The following is an 18,342-nucleotide window of genomic DNA, read 5'->3' on the forward strand; positions in this document are numbered from 1 at the left end:
GAAAATACTGCGTTTAGATTCTAATGCGTAGTTATCATGATAATGATGATTTTCTACATTAAACTCTTCGGATGTATACAACTACTGTCTACATTGTACTATAGAAGGCGACTGGTTCCGTACTATACACTTGCCAAATGACGTCGGTTGAATCTCAACAATTTTTCATTTAGAATCGTGCCTTCAGCTTAGCATCGATCATCGCAGTTACATTGGTGTGAGGAAAGCAAGTCCTCCTAGCCAGGGTTGTCGCCTCTAAAATCTTTGCCGTTGCGCCAGATCAGGAATAACGACAATGGTGAATGAGGTAGCCCTGGTACTAGCTGGCATGATACCGGTCAACATTGAGGTGCATTAAGAAGGAAAAAGAAGAAGGGGAAAGAAGGGAAGATTCGCCATTACCATACGGAATAAACGCACACTCACACTTCGCCGTCACCTAGCTGCTTATTTCCATTTTCTGCTGCTGTTGTTGCGCAAAGTTTGTGCAGAAGCAAGCGTGTGCCATGTGTGTCCCTTTATTGGTTCATGGTTCATTAACCAGCAAGCCAAGAGTAACCAAGCGCGAGTATTTTGGACACACCAATTCTTTTTGCGGCCAGAGTAACAAGTGCCAGCTTTAAAGCCATCATCTGCGGCTTCTAGGTTCCTTTTGAACCTGTTGCGAAAAACACACGTGCATGAAAATCGTCCCTAACCTAACTATCGTTGCTGAGCTGCAGGTCTACTCAGTCCTCACTACGCAGTACATGGCACTGAGTATTTAGTATTGCCGTCGCAAGTATCGAGTATTGAGTAACAAATAACGAGCTGCAAAACACTCTTACGTTCCTGTGTGTGTTCTCAGCTGTGCTTGTGCGTGTGTGCGTGTGTCCGCGAGTGCCCGTAGAGTGCTTTTCACGCACACGCATACAAACACAAATACACAATCCTTTTATACATATGAATGTACATAGTTGTTGAGTAGCCACTGACACACAGGGCAGCTGCGTTGTCTATGAAGAGCAAAACAAATATCATAAAAATCAGAAACGAGCACACGTCACACACAAGTCAAACAATAAAACAATAGCAACCACACAGTTACCTGTTCATGTTCATCTCATGCTTTTCTTTTTACCGCTCTTCATCCATCCACCCTCCCTTCCCCATTGCCCACATACAATTCGGTAATAGTCGACGGTGCAAATAATGCACGCAATAAATAACAACAAAATCTCCCGAAAGACGTCGCGTTCCAAATTGAAACTTGGCATCATTCTTGTGCCAAGCCGCACTCGTAAATACTCTTTTTTTTTCGTTAAAAAGCTGAATGCTTTTTTGTTGTCTCACTTTGGTGCCATCGATTCTCTTTTCCTCGAAAGCGTTGCTCAATCTTCCAATTGTCTTCCAATTATTTCCCTTTTCAACACAATGCAATTTCGCCTTCACTTCAAATTGCAGAGCTATGCTTTTAATGCAATTTGGCAATTTAAGTATTTCTTTACACTAAATTTAAACTCTTGGATAATTACTTTTTTTAGTAGTACTTTCTTATTTGCTTATCAATGCACACTTTAAGCAAATGAAGTTTTTAAAATGTCTTTAATAAAGTTAGGAAAGAACTTGGATGCGACATACATAACTCGTTGATTTCCATGGTACACACGAAGTGTCCGTTGAAGCTGAAACCAAACTAAAAACTTGAGACTAACGCAAAGTGTGAGTGTGTTTTTCCCCTCTCTGTGTGCGTTTGTGTGTGTGTGCTAGAAGAGCATGCTGTGAATCTGATTACACGTAAAGTGCCATGGAAAAAATTCGATCACGTAAATTGAGTTTACACTTTACGGAGCAGAAGCAGGAGCAGGAGCCAGAAGCACAAGCGATTGAAGCAAGGAGCACGAAGGGAGCAGCCGCCACCAAATAGCAAACAGCAAACAAAACATTTGCGGCAGCACGTGCATCAAAAAGTATTTACTGTGTTCTTATTTACTTAGTGTCCCAAAGAGGCAAAGAGCAAGGTTGAAATGTTAAACGAAGTGAGGTTAGGATCTTCATGGCCGGCACATGAATCTTTGCTATGCAGCTGCACCACTCCATTCCCAAGTATCAAATAAATGTATTTGCAAGGTTTTTCGATAAATTGTTGCTTGATCGTTGCGAATTGTCACGCAATTCGGATGCTCTAGCTTTAACAATCGGTATGAGCAGGAAAAGAAAGGAGCAAACTTCTTCCTTACAAATCTCCCTCGATCAAAAAGAAATACCGCATGAAAATATTATTCAATGTCATTTAATGTCTCTGTCAATATGCTGAGAAGTTGCTTCTTACAGTGTGTTAGTGTTGTGTGTGTTCACAAAATACAAACGCATTTTTTGTTTTAGTTTCTACCGCATTTTGCAGTAGTTGTCGTTGTTGTTGTCGCTGTGTTTTTGAGAGACGGAGAGAACGACGTAGATGGGCTCATTCTAAGCGATGAGCTTACCCAGCGATGCGACGAGCTTGATTAGCTGATTGCGCTTGGCCTTGACGACATCCTGGGGCAGCGGCTGGACCCCATCGAGGCTGTCATAGCGATTCACATAGTCGGTCAGCTGATCGACCATGCAAATGACATGAATGCCGCAATCGTAGTCGTTGGTCTGCTGCAAGCAGCGCTGGCAGCGGAAGCGCGCGTGCTGCATCTCCAGCACATCCTTGATGTTGTTGGACAGCTCCAGCGACTCACTTGAATTGTTGCCTCCATACGAGTCAAAGTGATAGAAGGCCTTGTCGGGTCGCGAGGCAACCAAGAGCGTAAAGTGCGCCGTATTACGATCCCGAGTGCGCACCCCATTCAAGGCCATGAATATGAAGGACTTGCGCGTCGCCTTGTACTGGGCAACGAGCAGCGAGTGCAGCTCCTTGTCGTCCATGTACAGCATGCACTGCGACATCTCGGGCGTGAGGAAGAGAAAGTCATCGTTGGCCTTGTACTTGATCTCCTCCATGTAGGCGAAATAGAAGTTCACAATCGCCTCGTTGATCCAGTGCGGACCATGCAGCAGCTGCACATCGCTCATGCGCAGCGAGTTGCGGCTCAGTGCTGCCAATATCGGATCAGCGCGAGATGCGCGCGGCTTCCTCATGTTCGCATTGACGTTGAGGCTGCTGTTGCTGTTGCTCGAGCACGCGTTCTTGTCGCTTCCCTCGATATAGTTGTCGCCGTCATCATCGCTGATATTGTTGTTCTTCTCGTTGCTGCTGCTTTTAATGTTGTTTTCGTCTTTCTCGTTCTCGTTCTTGTTGTCGTTGTCGTTGTCGCTACACTTCATTCCACCATCACCCATGGCTTGCTTATCCATCTGGCTGTGGCCAGGCTTCTTCTTGCCATTGCACTCCGAAGCTGGCAACGACCTCTCCTTGCCCACAGAGACAGCAACTGGCACGCCAACTGGGGCAATGGTGGCATTCTTAGCTTGTTGCATGCGACGCTCGGCGCGCTTCTTTTGTCGTACGTTTCGTGGCATCTTTATGCTTGTTCGCTTTGTGTTGCTCCTTTTCCGATGATCGCTAAATGGCTTTAAATTTTGGGACTACAATTAATTTGACAGCAGCTCGGTAAATGCACGCGATGCCAAACTTACACAAAATTATACAGTATTTTTTGTTATGTTGAATGAAAGCGAAAAAATACAATACGAATTTCAAACTACAAATGAATCCCAAGCCGACTTGCGACACACAAATTCATTGGCAATGCGACGTTAGAAACTTAAACTAAGTACGCACAACGTTGCCACATCGTCGAAGATGCTAAACTTTTGGCGGTGACAGCTTATCGATGAGCCTGTGTTAACTTTTTGTCGATTAATTCAAATGGGTTATTAAAACATATCATTAGTGTATCTATTTTCATAATATATCTAGCGTTTTTTAAATTGTCAAATGAAGAAGAAATTGTAAAATAGCGGCTAGCGGCTTTTAGTATTTTAACTCCGGCAACTTAATATATTTTATTTTTTAAGTTTGCGATGCCTCACTTTAATACTTTGTTTAATTTTTCTCTCATTGAAGTGCCAAAAAACATCGATAGTGGCCTATCGACAGCATTTATTTTTATAATTTATAATTATTAAATATATATAATAGATACCAAGCTTTAAAAGAATAAAAATGAAATAGTCCCAGACAACGGAGAAATTAATTAAATTTCATTTTAACATTTGTGTTTTTATTATATATTTATTTCAATTTTATATTATAATAATTATATTAATATTATAAAAATAAAATAAAAATAATATTAAATATGTTTTTTTTTACCCCTTTTTACTTTTTTATGCTAAAATAAAAATTATATTTGTTCGATTTAGTATTTATAGTGATTATTTTTTGTATTTCATTTATTTATATATTATATATATATATTACAGACCTAAATTTAGAGTAGAGTAGCGATGGCTACATATGCAAGTCTCTGACGTCTGATTAATCTATGAAGTAGTTACAAAATAAATTACAAATTAAAGCTTTAATCTTTCAACTGTCCTTATATATCTAATATGTACATACATAGATAGATATTATTATATTTATTTCTTATAATTATCGTATTATTTTATATTACTAGTTGTGCAACAAATATTTGAAGATTACATTTTCCATTTAAGGCATGGCTAAACATTTTTTTTGTTTGCCTGCTGGGTCACTTGAAACTATACTAGATGCTAATGCTTGTGCGTCAACGTCAAAATATACCAAAAATTATATGGATGCTTTTAATTCAAACGCTAATTTTACGTTTGAACATTGAACAAAATGTGGTGATCTGGCAACATCCTGTTAGTTAAATGTACATATCAAATTTATTCACCGTCGATCAACACTTTATTTTATTTTATCGAAAAACCGATAGCTGCCAAAGCGAAAGTATAGAATCTAGTTTTAACGACTTTTTACATACACAATACAAAGAAATGAATGTGATTGAATGTGGCTTACGATTAGTTTGAACAAAATACGCTTTTATTGTCTGCAATAATAACATGAGCTGTCAACAATTGTAGCTCTATCTCATAGTCTCAGATATTCAATTGTTCGTTTGGTCGGACGTAGAGAGTCTCTACCCTTGTACTTTACAGCACTGAAATTGAGTATTCAGTTATCTGATATGAATAAAAAATATTGTTCATCTCTAGTTGATGACATAAAATTAACTTTCGACCATCTCTAATTGTCATCTTCCTTTTCTCATTTTCGTGGCAGGAAATTTACGAAGAATTCCTGAATTCCATGTGCGATAACAATGAACCCTATATAAGTGTTCAAAGTGTGAGTCTCTAAATTGTAATTGTGTAAATAAACGATAAAAATTGAAATATTTCTGCAGGTGGAAAAGTTAGTGGATGAGCTTGAGGAGAATATGGAAATTTCAAAAAGTTTGAATACAAGCTCCGATATAGATGATGAACCGCTGTCGGCATTAAAAAATCGTCTGAAAGATAAAATCAAAGTGGAACCAATAATTCCGTTAAGAAGATCCACGCGACGATGTGTGGTTGACAATAATAATTTTAATCAGCAGTTGGCGGATATTAAATTTAAATCGAAGCAGCGGCAGATGCATTTGAAAACAGAGATGGCAAAGCACAAGGATAATGTACGTAAATTATTGAATTATTAAGTAAAGAATATATAGAAGACCTACGAGTTTCTTAGATTATCGCTAAAACATAATGAATTGAAAATCGCAGAGATATTCAAATCGACTGTGCTTATGATTCTAAAGCCTTTACTAAAACTTATGTGCTATAGAAGTTCAAAGAAGCTTCAAAGCTCTTCAATTTTGTTGTCATTTGTTTGTTCTTAACTAATGATTTTCCCCGTTTCAGGGCGATCTTTTAATGTTAGGCACGAGCCCCAAACAGGAAAAGGCTCAAACAAAAAAATCAACAAACAATAACGCAACTAAAAAGAAGCGAATAAACTCTGTAAACTTGACAGAACAAAACGAAGCAACTGCAAAACGAATGCGCACACAAACTAAGCTCACAATTGAAAAAGGGGACCATAAGATTGATAAAAATGAGAAACAACAAGTGCCTGGCAAATCTAATTTAGACAAATTAAAGTCTAAGCCGCCTCGAATTAGGCGAGCGAAATCAGTTGAGTGCATAGCAAATCAGTTTTTTTTGTTACCACAGATAATGGCACCGACTGCTCACATGCCACCCTCAGCCAACAATACTTCAAGCACAGAAGAAGCTGTAACTCTAGAAGTTGTTGAAGCGGAAGATCTCAGTAGTCTAATGATAGTGACAGAGAAAGACAGCGAAAAAAAAGAACCTGTTAATGTTGACAAAAATGCTGACCAAGAAAATGTTGATTTCAATCAATTGGAGGCAGCTACAAACAGCTTAGCAACGAACTTTAATTTATTAGAACAGAATACAATGTTAGACGATGAGCTTAACTTAACACAGGAATCCATAGAAATATTGCAGAATAATATCCACTCAATGGAAATAAGTCGAACGATGCTACAAAATGATCTATATTTGTCCTCGGAGACAGGATCAGAAAATGCATCAATAGAACATGATCCCAACTTGACAAACTTAGCAGATAATATTGCTTTGGTCGAGCAAGACAATCTTAAAACGACAATACAACAGAATAAGAATAATGACAAAACTCCCTTAGAGCAGGACGCGTTATTGCAAGATGAGCTTAATTTCGAAATCGACTCGGACGATGTCCTTTTATTGAGCTCTTCCTGGGATGGCGGCATGGACGACAATGATGAGCGAAATTCAATTGTGAATGAAATGGATAGGAATGAATCAGATATTGCTGCTTCAATTGTTGACTCTATGAGTCCATTGACAGCACTTACTACGGCTGCTGTCAGTCCAGAAGCTACAGCTCATCCTGCAACTAATGCTGTAGAAACCAACATATCACTTAATGACTTGCGCAGCTTTCGTATTCCCAAGAAAACGAATAATCCAAAGTTGCAGCTTGAGACGCTGCAGGAACCACATAATCAGGCGTTGGTGAATGGAGAGCAGCAACAACGAGAGTCCGAGGAAGCGAGGCAACAGCCTGCTAACAACATCGAGCACAAGCAGCAACATCGAGTCGTTAATGGCAGACAGCAACAAAAAGAGTCTTTAGTAAATGACAATCGCCAGCTGCCCAGATGCAATGCTCAGAAAGAACCGTTCTTCAATGGCAATCCACACCAGCCCACGATAGCTAATTTGCAGCGGCAAAAGCCTCTGAAGCCAGAAACACAGATATGCAGGCCGATACGAGCATCAGTTCCGGATGCAGTTCCCATCTTTGTACCACCTTATCAAAGGTCTGAGCAGCCAGCAGCGTCAAGCAGCGTGTCCAGCACTTTTACCATCTACAGGGGCATGGGACGCAACAGCGCCGCGTTTGACATCAAATGCTGGAAATATTTGGATGGTTCCTGCGCCAATCCCAACTGCAATCATCAACTCAGCGAGATTGGTGATGTCAGGCGTCGTCTGAACTCCATGACCAATAAACAACTTATTGACTGCTATAACTTCATATTGCGCCATAGGCTTCTATTTCAAAAGTATTTCGCTTTGTTTGCCACAATCTTTGGCAGTCGTCAGATGCGCAACTATATGCTCAGGATGATTAACGATTGTTGTTTGTATATGGAGTTGTGTGCACCATTTATAGTCGATATCTACGAAACGCTGTTACGCTTTCATATGTCATCACAGGTGACTGTCGCTCACCTAATGAAATATCTGTGGAAACCAAATGAATTGCTGCAATATCCGCTGTTAATCAACGAGTTGCTCAAAATATTGGCAATTGAATATTGGCACAATTATATGCCGCAATTGGAGGAACTCTTTAATACCCGTGCATTTCCTATTCCTCTGGAGTTCGGCAGTCGAATTGCCGAGCTTGCTGTGACCCAGAAAAATGAAATGCTCAAGAATAATGTATGTCAGCTGGTTCTTTTTACTCCTATAGAGGGCTCGTACTCAACTGTGACAACGGTTGCTCAAATCTTATACAACGATTGCGCAGATCAGCCAAATGCGCAACTGCAATTGCTGCTGCTTGCAATCCTGCGGTTTCAGTCATCTCATCATCAATAGCAGCAACAAATTCATTCGCAACAGCATCAATATCCCCAACAACAACAACAGCAACATTATTCGCCGTATTCCATTGAGCATCAACGTTTTCGTGATAATCAACAGCAACATCAATATTTTCGAGATCGGCAACAGCGACCGCAACATTCTCGTGATCAGCAGCAGCAACACTTTAAGCGTCACCAAGAGCTTCGGCCACGCACCAAGAGCTGGGTGGACAAACCCTAACCCAGCAGTTACGATCTTTCGTTTTAAAGCTACCTGTTTTCATCAATTTAATCACACACAAATAAAACGATATATTTCTTTCCAGAACATTTTTGTTGTACATTTATTTAAATTACTTATATGATTACTAATTAATTGCGCTTTTTGCCACGATTCCAATTCTTTTTGGCACCGCCAGAGTTACCAATAGATTGATAACACTATTGGTGTAGATGCTTTCTTTTGGTGGTGTAAATCAAAACGCTCAGTTGTTTTTTATTCCTTTCATTCTTTTTTTATTTCGACATATGTTCTGTTCCTGTGTTAACACTCGACTGACTAGTCGAACCAAACGTCACTTCGCAAATTTGTCTTCTCTTCTTTGTCGTTTTTTATATAACGGTCGTTCCGATTGTGTCCAGTCAGATCGTGCCTCTTTTGGTTTGTCGTAGACTCTACATCTCTACGAATAGGGTAGAGAAGGTAACTCCAGCGCCCCCCTTGTTCTTATAGTTGTTATTCCCACCCTTGCCCATGGGTTTCATGCGCTTGCGCGCACCCGTAAACTGTTCCGAATCATCGTGGTCCCCTCCAGCAGCCGAACGCTTAGTGCCACCGCCTTTGCCACCCTTGTAGCCCTTGCTATCCTCCAGATCATTGAGCTCCAGTTTCGCTGTACGTTGTGCTTCCGCCACACGCTCCTGCAGAGCCATCACCTCATCCTCCTCGCATTTGTACAGAGGCAACTGTTTGCCCAGCAAATGTTCGATACGCTGATACAATTCAATGTCATACTGACTGACCATAGTGATGGCTTGCCCGGAACGTCCGGCACGCGCTGTGCGTTCCACACGATGTATGTAATCCTTACTGTGCGTGGATATATCAAAGTTAACCACCACATCCACATGGGGAATGTCAAGACCACGTGAGGCAACATCGGTGGATATCAAAATCGAACGATTTTTCGCCTTAAATTTGTTGAGCGCTGCCAAGCGTTTGTTCTGCGACATCTGTCCATGCAACGGAATCGCAGCTAAGCCCAGAGCTCGCAACATCAAGGCAGTCTTCACAGTGTTGTTGCAAGTGCTGCAGAAGATCATGAAACTGTTGCCAGCCAGCTCGTTGAGGATGTGCACCAGATAGACGGTTTGTATTTTACAGGTATAAATAGATAATATTGCTGTAGCTGATCGACAGTTTGATATTTGTTGGAGACTTAATGCCAATGCTGCTGCCTTAAAGTCAAAGAACAAAAACGTGCACTTTAACAACATGTCACAAATATTTACGCCTTACATTCGAAAGAAGGTAGGGAACTCAGAGGTAGTGACGAATAAAGAAATAATACATTTCATATTTACGTTTTACAAACATAAAATCAAAAAGGTTTTAACATCATTGTGTTGGATTATTCCTAGTACTAAATATAATATAATTGAAACTCACCCAACGCCTCAAATTGTTCACCAATTTGGAATGCGAGTTCACGTGTTGGCGTTAAGACCAGTGCGAAATAACGTTGCGGATTCTCTAGTAATGCATGCAAAATAGGCAGCGCAAAGGCGCCGGTTTTACCCGATCCTGTTTCTACCAAACCAATTACATCCTTGCCCTGTATGGCAATTGGTATCGCTTCCTTTTGAATTTTTGAAGGCGCCTTCCACATTAGCTCATCACAAGCCTTGCACAGTGTTTCATTGAGACCCTAAGCGCATTAAAAACTTTGTGGTTAGCATTTGCAGTTTGCTTGGTATTAACTTAAGTAACTTACAAGATCTTTCCACGTTAGCGCTTTGTCGCCATTTTCAATTTTATCCTCATCGGCCGCGGACGCATCGTCATCAGACTCATTTTCAGTTTCTTTATCGTCGCCGTCGTCTTCCTCATCCTCTTCCCCGGAATCTGTGCTTTTTTGGCTCTTCGTCAGCACTGAGTTCTACATCGCTTGTTTGCAATTGCGCTTGCTCGTCTTCTGAAGTTTCCGACATTTTGTTACATATTCTTCCAGTTGCCACACGTGTTCGGAGAGAGAAGAACGTGCTTGTTGGTGTGTGACAGACATCGTCAAGGGTGGCAAATTTCGACACTCAACTCACACCCATAAATTTTTGAGTGCCGGTCAGACATCGTCACGGGTGGCAAATTTCGACACTCGACTCACACCCGTACTTTTAAGAGTGCGAGTGCTACTCGTGCACTCGCAAACCGAGTGAGAGATACACACTTACTCAAAATTATGCGAGTGCTGCGAGTATGAGTCATTGTCATACTCAGGCCTTTCTTGCACTTGCCTATTCGGCACCCGATCATTTTAGACACTCGGCTTGTACACACTTGTGTCTTGCCGGTGGTTGTTCTTCGTGCAACCGATCATTTTAGACAAAATGGCTTGAGTCTTATGAGTATCTGTTCAAATTCTGAAAAACACCCAAGTGTCTTGCTCAGACACCCAAGTGTTTTGCTCATACACTTAAGTGTTTGATCAGACACTCGGGTGTCTGAGCAAATACTCGGGTGTTTTTCCCCCACCCCTATTGATGCTTGTGTGTCGCGGCTCGCGGGTAGATTTCATATGAAAAGTTATATGACTTTTGACTTCTTTGAATGATTTTTGGGTGTTTTTTTACTTTGACAAATGGTCAAATAAAATATCAGGTGGTTTTTCCTCAAATTTATGGAAATTGCACAAATTTGCAAAATACCCTTTTGTTTATATAGGCATTTACAATAGTGTTATAAACTGGTAATAAAATTTCTGATTTTCCGGTTCCGGGTTAAAAAACCCAAGAACTCATAAAACAGGTAAAATTTCACTATATAAAACCCGGATTTTCCAAAATATATTTCCTTATCAATATATAAAAATTCTTAATTAAATTATTATTTAATCTTTAAATTAAATTAAATTTTTATTAATTATATATGACATCAAATAAATACACTACACAAAGCCACTGCATTTCTTGCATCTCAATATATGTACATACATACAAACATACATATGTATGTACATACATACAATCGAGCCGGTCCACTCATATTTTTTTACCAAGTGTATCGGATACACTTACCCATAACCATGATACAATTATACAAGGTAGTCCCGTCGTCAAAAAGCTGTCCGTAATCTATACCGTACATAAGTGCGAGTGAAACGACTGCGCCCAGTGAGTGCGAAAGAATCGACAGTAGAGCTTTGTGATTAACCCTTAAATGGTGCAAAGGGTTTAATTGTTCCACTATATTAAAAAGAGTTGAAATGTTTTTTATAATTTAATATTTTATAGTTTAGGAGTTGACAGTAATAGTTGTTTTTGTTTTTGATTACTGTTTTTTTTTTGTTCAGGTTCTTAATTTTATCATAAAGTTCATATAACATAATATAATTGCAATCTGACATTTTTGTCTTGCACAAGGGTTTATATTTAGGGATAAAATCGTCCGCATACAACCTTTCCCTTCAACAAGCACGAGCGCACTGAGCGATAACACTCTGTAACCGAACGAAAAGGCGTACGACGGCACTACCTTGTATAATTGTATCATGCCCATAACCACCGGCACCGGCTTTACCCGAGTGCATAGAATCACCGATCGCAAATTGCCGAGTATGCCTCGGCACTTGCACAATAAGTGTCGGGCCTTTCTTGATACTCACACTCATGAGTATAAGCCGATACACTTATTGCTCATAAGTATAAGCCTCATGAGTATGTGTATTTTTGGCTACTCACACTTATGAGTGCAAGTATACCGAAAAGGCACATGAGTAACCGGTGCACCGATTGAGTGTGTATACCCGTGCCGTTCTCTGGTAGAGACAGACATGCTAAGTTGCTATATTGTCTTTGGGTCGGATATGCCACATTTTGTCTGTTACATACATATAAGTTAAGACAAACAAACGGTCTGAGTGCGCTGACCGAAACGACACTGGCCAAATATCTGAATAAGCATTTGACCGGATGTCGTTGCATAGCCGGCAACCACGACATATTTGCGTGGCCGCTATGAAACGATCTCGTAACCATAAGTTGCGGGATTGTCTTGTTTGATTTTATGTATTAGTTCATTTCTTTATTCGAACAGAGGCACATCGGCCCTGTAATAAACAGTAATAAGAAATACTCCGCCTTTCATTTTCAAGTTCTTGGATTTTAGGTGTTATCAATTTAATCAAACTCTTGGTTAAAGTAAAACAATTTAATTGATTTAAATAATTTATACATAACTTGCAGGCACAAAATTAATTAATCTTTTGTATGTCAAATTTCGTGCGTGGATTGAACTCACATAAGGATATTTTCATCCTGCATTGTTTATTTATGCTTCCCCTGAATAAAATATATTTGCCTTTTGTCTTTTGTCAAATAAAGATTTAAAACTTTCTTTAAAAAAATCAATTGAACGGCAATCAGTTGTTTCTCATAAAAAAGGGAATGCCACCTTTTTAATGTATTTCATTCCGGCTATTCCAACAATTTTTTTTATAAAATTTTAACACATAAGTAATTAAATTAAATAAATTAATTTTTAAAAAACATATTTTACCCAACTTCAACAAATTTATCGCCATCCGTTTGATTATACAAGTATTTTTAACTTTTAACTTTTAATTCTATCAAAAGTATGGCAGCTTAGGCGATAACTCATGGTGTCGGACTTATCGGTCGCTCACCAAAACGAAAATTGTTGTTGCCGACGGCAAAATTTGATATCCAAATTTGAGGTGGGGTCAGAAATTAGTCGTTTTAAAAATAATTACAAGCCTAATTGATCTTCTGGCGGTCTTAAAAGAACGACAATAAACCAATGAGTCAACTACTTTTTTCCTTTTGCAAATAAGATCCGATTTAATATAGAAAAAGGCATTTACTTTTCATTTCTACAAGACAAATTTTCTCGTTTTGGAATTCGAAAAAATCTTGTGAAAGTGAAAACGGGAGCACCAATTTTTATACCCGCTACCCAAAGGGTAGAAGGGTATTATAACTTTGTGCCGGCAGGAAATGTATGTAACAGGTAGAAGAAGGCATCGCCGACCTTATAAAGTATATATATTCTTGATCAGCGTAAACAGCCGAGACAATCTAGCCATGTCCGCCTGTCCGTCTATGTGTCTGTCCGTCTGTCCGTCCGTCCGTATGAACACCTAGATCTCAGAGACTATAAGAGATAGAGCTATAATTTTGTTTCGACAACATTTGTTATGTTTGCACGCAGATCAAGTTTGTTTCAATTTTTTGCCATGCCCCCTTCCGCCCCCGCAAATCAAAAAAAATCGAATAACAAGCTTAATTTTAAAGCTAAAGTTACCAATTATATACAATAATTACTATAGTAGTTATGTTTCCTACAAATTTGGTTGCAATCAGGTAAAAATTGTTGAAGTTATTAAAGAAATACTTTTGTATGGGCAAAAACGCCTACTTACTGGGGGTCTTAGTTACTTTGTCTGACAATCTGGTATATTGTGCCGTCTATGGTATATTTTGAATGCGGTACTATATCGATATACCACATATACCTTTTGGTATATTTTTTAAGTATTTTTGTAGTATATTTGGTATATTTTGAGAAATATACCGCAAAATATATTGCTTTCATTCAAAATGGGTAGCGGGTTCAAAACGAAAACGAAAACCGAAAGTGAAAACCGGAGCATGCCTGATAAAATTGTTTCCTTAAAGTTGTGAACAAATCACATTGGCAACTCTAAGTACAACTGCCAGACAGAAAGCGCTCAACTGCTCGATCAGCGTGTGGTGGAATCGAACATGTTGCTGCCGAGCGTTGAACTTATGTGCAGTGTTGCCATTTTAGCTAATTTATTGCTAGATCTAGCTATTTTGAAACTGCAAAAGCTATAAGATTTTGTGAAATGCTATTAGCTAGAAATCTACCATTTTTTTCAAAGCTTCGGCTACTTTTGGCACTTTTTAAAAAGTTCCGATAGCTCTTTTACCGATACGATGTATTTTGAGGTTTAATCATAAAATTTGCATTATATGTTACTTCGATTTTGTTTATAATTCATGTGCGAACTTAGTTCGTTCACTCATTAGCTAAATACAAATTGTGAAACTGTGAAGCAGTGCTGCCAGTTTAGCAATTTAGTTGCTTTAGTTAATTTGCAACTTTTTAACTTAAAAATGCTATTAGCTACAAATTTAGCAACTTTTTATTTCACTTTTGGCAATTTTAGCTATTTTACTTAAATCCTTATTATTATGTATTCCTTTTGTCATACACTGCAAAAATTGCGATTAACAGTTTGCAACGAAATCGGGGCTTGTATTTAACCAAGTGGTTCGATTATATGAGCTACTTGAGTTCACTGACTTGAAAAGTTACCTGCATTTCAAGTGTTATATTTGCCCCCTAAGTGTTAACAAAATCATAAAAATACGAAATCCTGTTTTTTTATTTTTAATTTCAAGATTTTATTCTTAAATTAATTAAAAATGTACAAACTTGATAAAGAATGTCATTTAAAATATTTAGCAATTTTGTTGGCTATTTTTTGTATAATTTTAGCAATTTTTTTTTCTGAAATCCAGCAATTTTTGCTCCAGAGATTCTGGCAACACTGCTTATGTGCTGCACTATCGACAAGCTGATCAAACACGTTTTATGCAAGTTCGATGCTGAACAATGTAAAGGATACTTAACTGGATCAAACATGTTGCACTGGAGTGGAAAGTTTGACGCACGTTGAATCGAAGATGCGAAGCCGCAGCTTTTGTGTTGCATTTCTGAACGATTTTTATTAAGTTTAATTTTACATTAGGAACTATGTAAATGGATTGACAAGCATGGAAAATGTACAAGATTTCCTACTCGTATGGTTTTATATCTTATTAAATGCCAATTCTAATCATTCAAGCTTGTCAAATCTTCAGACTGAGAGTTTTAAGGTTTTAAGGAGAAAATAAAAAATAAAGTGTTATTTAAAAGCAAAGCAAATAAATTACTTCGTAATCCACAAACGTTTCCAATTGAAAACCATATTGGTGCGTACATTGATAACAATACCCAGTCGAAAAATGAAACCTTACAATGGACGGCAACGGAATGTCAGAGAAATGTCCCATTCGTACATTAAAGAAGAGAAACGAGAGGGTGCAAGGCAGCACATGCAACGTTGCCCACTGGTCAAACACAATTGGGACCGCAATAGCATTTTTGTTGCTGGAATCTGCTGTTCGGCACTGGAAAATTGCACAGCAAACAACAGCAGAAGCAGCATTGCATAGCAGAGCAGAGCATGAGGAGCATTTTCTCTCTCACTTGGAATAAGTTTGCATGCAAACTAGGCGCCAAAGCTTAAGGAAAGCACAATGCAGCACTGCGGTTGGCAAGATTGCTTTGCGGCAACGACACGCATCAAATACACGCCTCGAAATCCCAAAAGCAACTGCCACTTAAAATGCAATTATAACCGAAAAATAGCATGGAATCAAGTGCATAGAAAGGAGCTGGAAGTTGAGTCTTGGACTGATTTGTTGAGAAAATCTTAAAAATACGTTCTAGACATCATTCTATATACATATGTACATGTATTTTTGTTATCTCTGCTAACCTAAGCCAAGACTAACCAATAACTTAAAGTAACGAACAACTCTCCTGAAGGAGAAAACAACTCTAACCAAAATTGCATTCGTACATACATAAGTATGTGCATTTATGTGAGTGTGTGAGAATGTCTGCATGCATGTATGTATGTATGTGCAAGCCATGTATGCTTGTTACAATGACTGACAACTAATCGTCACTTGCAAGCTCTTTAGTTGGCAGTCTGATTGATGTCACCGCATCGAATGCAAATCTAATCATTTCACAAAGGTAATTCCAAAGACAAAGCAAACTTTAGTTGAAAATAGTTACCGATAATTTGGTATCGATTGCAGATTTTTTATTAATTCCATTGATTCCATTTCCGCATAGAAACGTATATACATATGTATGTATGTACATATGTGTGAGTGTTTATCTGTTTATATAAATGTGTCGATTTTACAATTTATGAGACATAACAAGAAAAAAACTACAGTCGAGTGTGCAGTAATTTTCTTAAAATATAGCTAATTACTATACCAGAAAAATAGTAGAATATACCAAAGGCTATATTTTGTATATTCAAAACATACTATAGAGTACTAAACATGCTAGATTGTCAGCAAAAGCAGCTAAGACCCCATAAAAGTAAGCATTTTGTGCCACACACAAATATTTCATAAATAACTTCTTCAATTTTCATCCGATCTCATCAAAATTTTAAGGAATCATAAGTACTGTAGTTATTATTATATGTACCGAAAATCTAGCTTCAAAATAACGCTTGTTATTCGATTTTTTCCGATTTGCGGTTGCGGAAGTGGGCATGGCAAATAAATGGAAGAAACTTAATCTGCGTATATTTCATGGGGTCGGAGATGACTCTTTTTACCTGTTACATAGATTTCCTACAGGCACAAAATTATAATACGCTTCTACCATATGAGTAGACGGATATGAAAATACCCTACAGAACTGGGGGTGCCGATTGGCCATGGGTAAGTGCTTACCTCGCCGATTACTACATGGGTACTTACTAAAGTGACCCTATTGTAAACGAACGTCGAACCACCTAGTTAATAAATACATATATGCGTATTAAAGCATAAGTACAAAATAACGGCAAGCATCGCTTTCGTTTTTGTTATTTTGTGGAAAGGGCATACACAAGATTAAAGACAAAACTTCTATTACGCTTTACATAGCTGTTTGTTTACACGTCTTTGTTTTATTTTGTGCTACTCTTTTGTTCAAACGCAGCTGTGTTTGCTGGCTGACGAAAAATAATATATGTATGTATTATATGTGTAAAATATAAAATAAACAGATAATAAAAGTACGACGACAAGCAGTTAGCATAATGTATAGTTCTACAGTGGAAAACGACAATGTGCCTAACAAAGAGGAAGTGGAAATTATGACAGAAAATCGACGTTATGGAAATAATGACAGGGGATTGCGGCCCTAAAAAAGAAGATAATTTATTTGGTGTTATGATCGGTGAGTGTTTTAAAAGATATTTATTTAATAATCATTATCCACTTCAATCTATTAAAACTTTTTGAATCCTTTTTATGTCCAGGTTCAATAACTGAGGACCAGTCGAGAAAGGCCAAAAAAACGATATTTTAAAAACTCAAGTTGCCTTAAAGTTATAAAGTATCCGACTTATTAAAAAAAAGAAAAATTAAAATTAAATAAAAACTGTAATTGCAATTGTAAATTTTTTTAATTTATAATGGCCGACCCTTCCATGTGGTCCGATGTTAGTACTTACTTCACCGACCCTTCCATGGGGTCCCATGTAAGTACTGATTTTACCGGCCGTTCCATGGGGTCTAAGATAAGTTCATTCTTTAAATACCCTAATATGTTGCACTATTTCACTAGTTCGTGGATAATCGAGGTGGTGTCGATTGACCCTATTTGCGAACATTTCATACAAAAACGGAAATTAAAAAACGCATTGATAGGTGCCACTTTGTAAGTAGTGGTGGTCTGCTGGTAAGTGCTTATTTCACCAGCAACCAACTATCGCTCAGAACTGCGGGGTAGCTTTAAGTGCGCTGCTTTCATTAAAGATCAATTTTATTTTAAAAGTAATGCTCTCTTAGTGAATGTGTTTTATGAGTTATGTAAATTGGAAAGTAGAAAGAAAAATAAACAAAAAATCAAAATTGTTCACCTTTAACAATTTGTGTAATTTTAAAACAGCTTTAAAATTAATATTAATATAAATAAATTGTATATTCATTTTAATATACATATATTCCTCAAAACTAAATATATATGTATATATAAATATATATATATATATATATTTGATATGCAGTGTAAGCGATTTTTTAAGTAATTATACCCGCTACCCATAGGGTAGAAGGGTATTATAACTTTGTGCCGGCAGGAAATGTATGTAACAGGTAGAAAGAGGCATCTCCCACCCTATAAAGTATATATATTCTT

General features: G+C 38.0%; 2 protein-coding genes and 1 pseudogene across 3 annotated transcripts; 1 reads left to right on the forward strand and 2 right to left on the reverse strand.

The window, feature by feature from the left end:
• Positions 1-2,256: 2,256 nt before the first annotated feature.
• LOC117577885 (sentrin-specific protease 8-like) lies at positions 2,257-3,726 on the reverse strand. Of its 2 annotated transcripts, none has more exons than XM_034262862.2 (2): positions 3,607-3,726; positions 2,257-3,540 (listed from the first exon to the last, which is right to left on the reverse strand). In XM_034262862.2, the coding sequence occupies exon 2, from the start codon at positions 3,487-3,489 to the stop codon at positions 2,449-2,451; it is 1,041 nt and encodes a 346-aa protein (XP_034118753.2). In that variant the 5' UTR covers positions 3,490-3,540; positions 3,607-3,726; the 3' UTR covers positions 2,257-2,448. The 2 variants fall into 2 exon arrangements, with proteins under 2 accessions (XP_034118753.2, XP_051861256.1); XM_052005296.1 differs by having other exon boundaries at positions 2,257-3,555; positions 3,607-3,695.
• Positions 3,727-5,199: 1,473 nt separating this feature from the next.
• LOC117577708 (protein deadlock-like) lies at positions 5,200-8,421 on the forward strand. The gene is made up of 3 exons (XM_034262612.2): positions 5,200-5,293; positions 5,352-5,621; positions 5,854-8,421. The coding sequence occupies exons 1-3, from the start codon at positions 5,255-5,257 to the stop codon at positions 8,110-8,112; spliced, it is 2,568 nt and encodes an 855-aa protein (XP_034118503.1). The 5' UTR covers positions 5,200-5,254; the 3' UTR covers positions 8,113-8,421.
• A 353-nt stretch (positions 8,422-8,774) lies between these two features.
• On the reverse strand, positions 8,775-17,683 carry LOC117577727 (probable ATP-dependent RNA helicase DDX47; annotated as a pseudogene).
• Positions 17,684-18,342: the final 659 nt, after the last annotated feature.

The sequence above is a fragment of the Drosophila albomicans genome, chromosome X, assembly GCF_009650485.2.
Source record: "Drosophila albomicans strain 15112-1751.03 chromosome X, ASM965048v2, whole genome shotgun sequence".
Lineage (NCBI taxonomy): Eukaryota > Metazoa > Arthropoda > Insecta > Diptera > Drosophilidae > Drosophila > Drosophila albomicans.

What these genes read in the sequence shown, in the direction of transcription:
- LOC117577885 (XM_034262862.2), bottom strand. Translation starts at nt 3,489, where the DNA reads ATGCCACGAAACGTACGACAAAAGAAGCGCGCCGAGCGTCGCATGCAA.
- LOC117577708 (XM_034262612.2), top strand. Translation starts at nt 5,255, where the DNA reads ATGTGCGATAACAATGAACCCTATATAAGTGTTCAAAGT. An exon ending in CCTATATAAGTGTTCAAAGT is followed by an intron (nt 5,294 to 5,351) that starts GTGAGTCTCTAA and finishes ATATTTCTGCAG; the next exon opens with GTGGAAAAGTTAGTGGATGA. An exon ending in TGGCAAAGCACAAGGATAAT is followed by an intron (nt 5,622 to 5,853) that starts GTACGTAAATTA and finishes TCCCCGTTTCAG; the next exon opens with GGCGATCTTTTAATGTTAGG.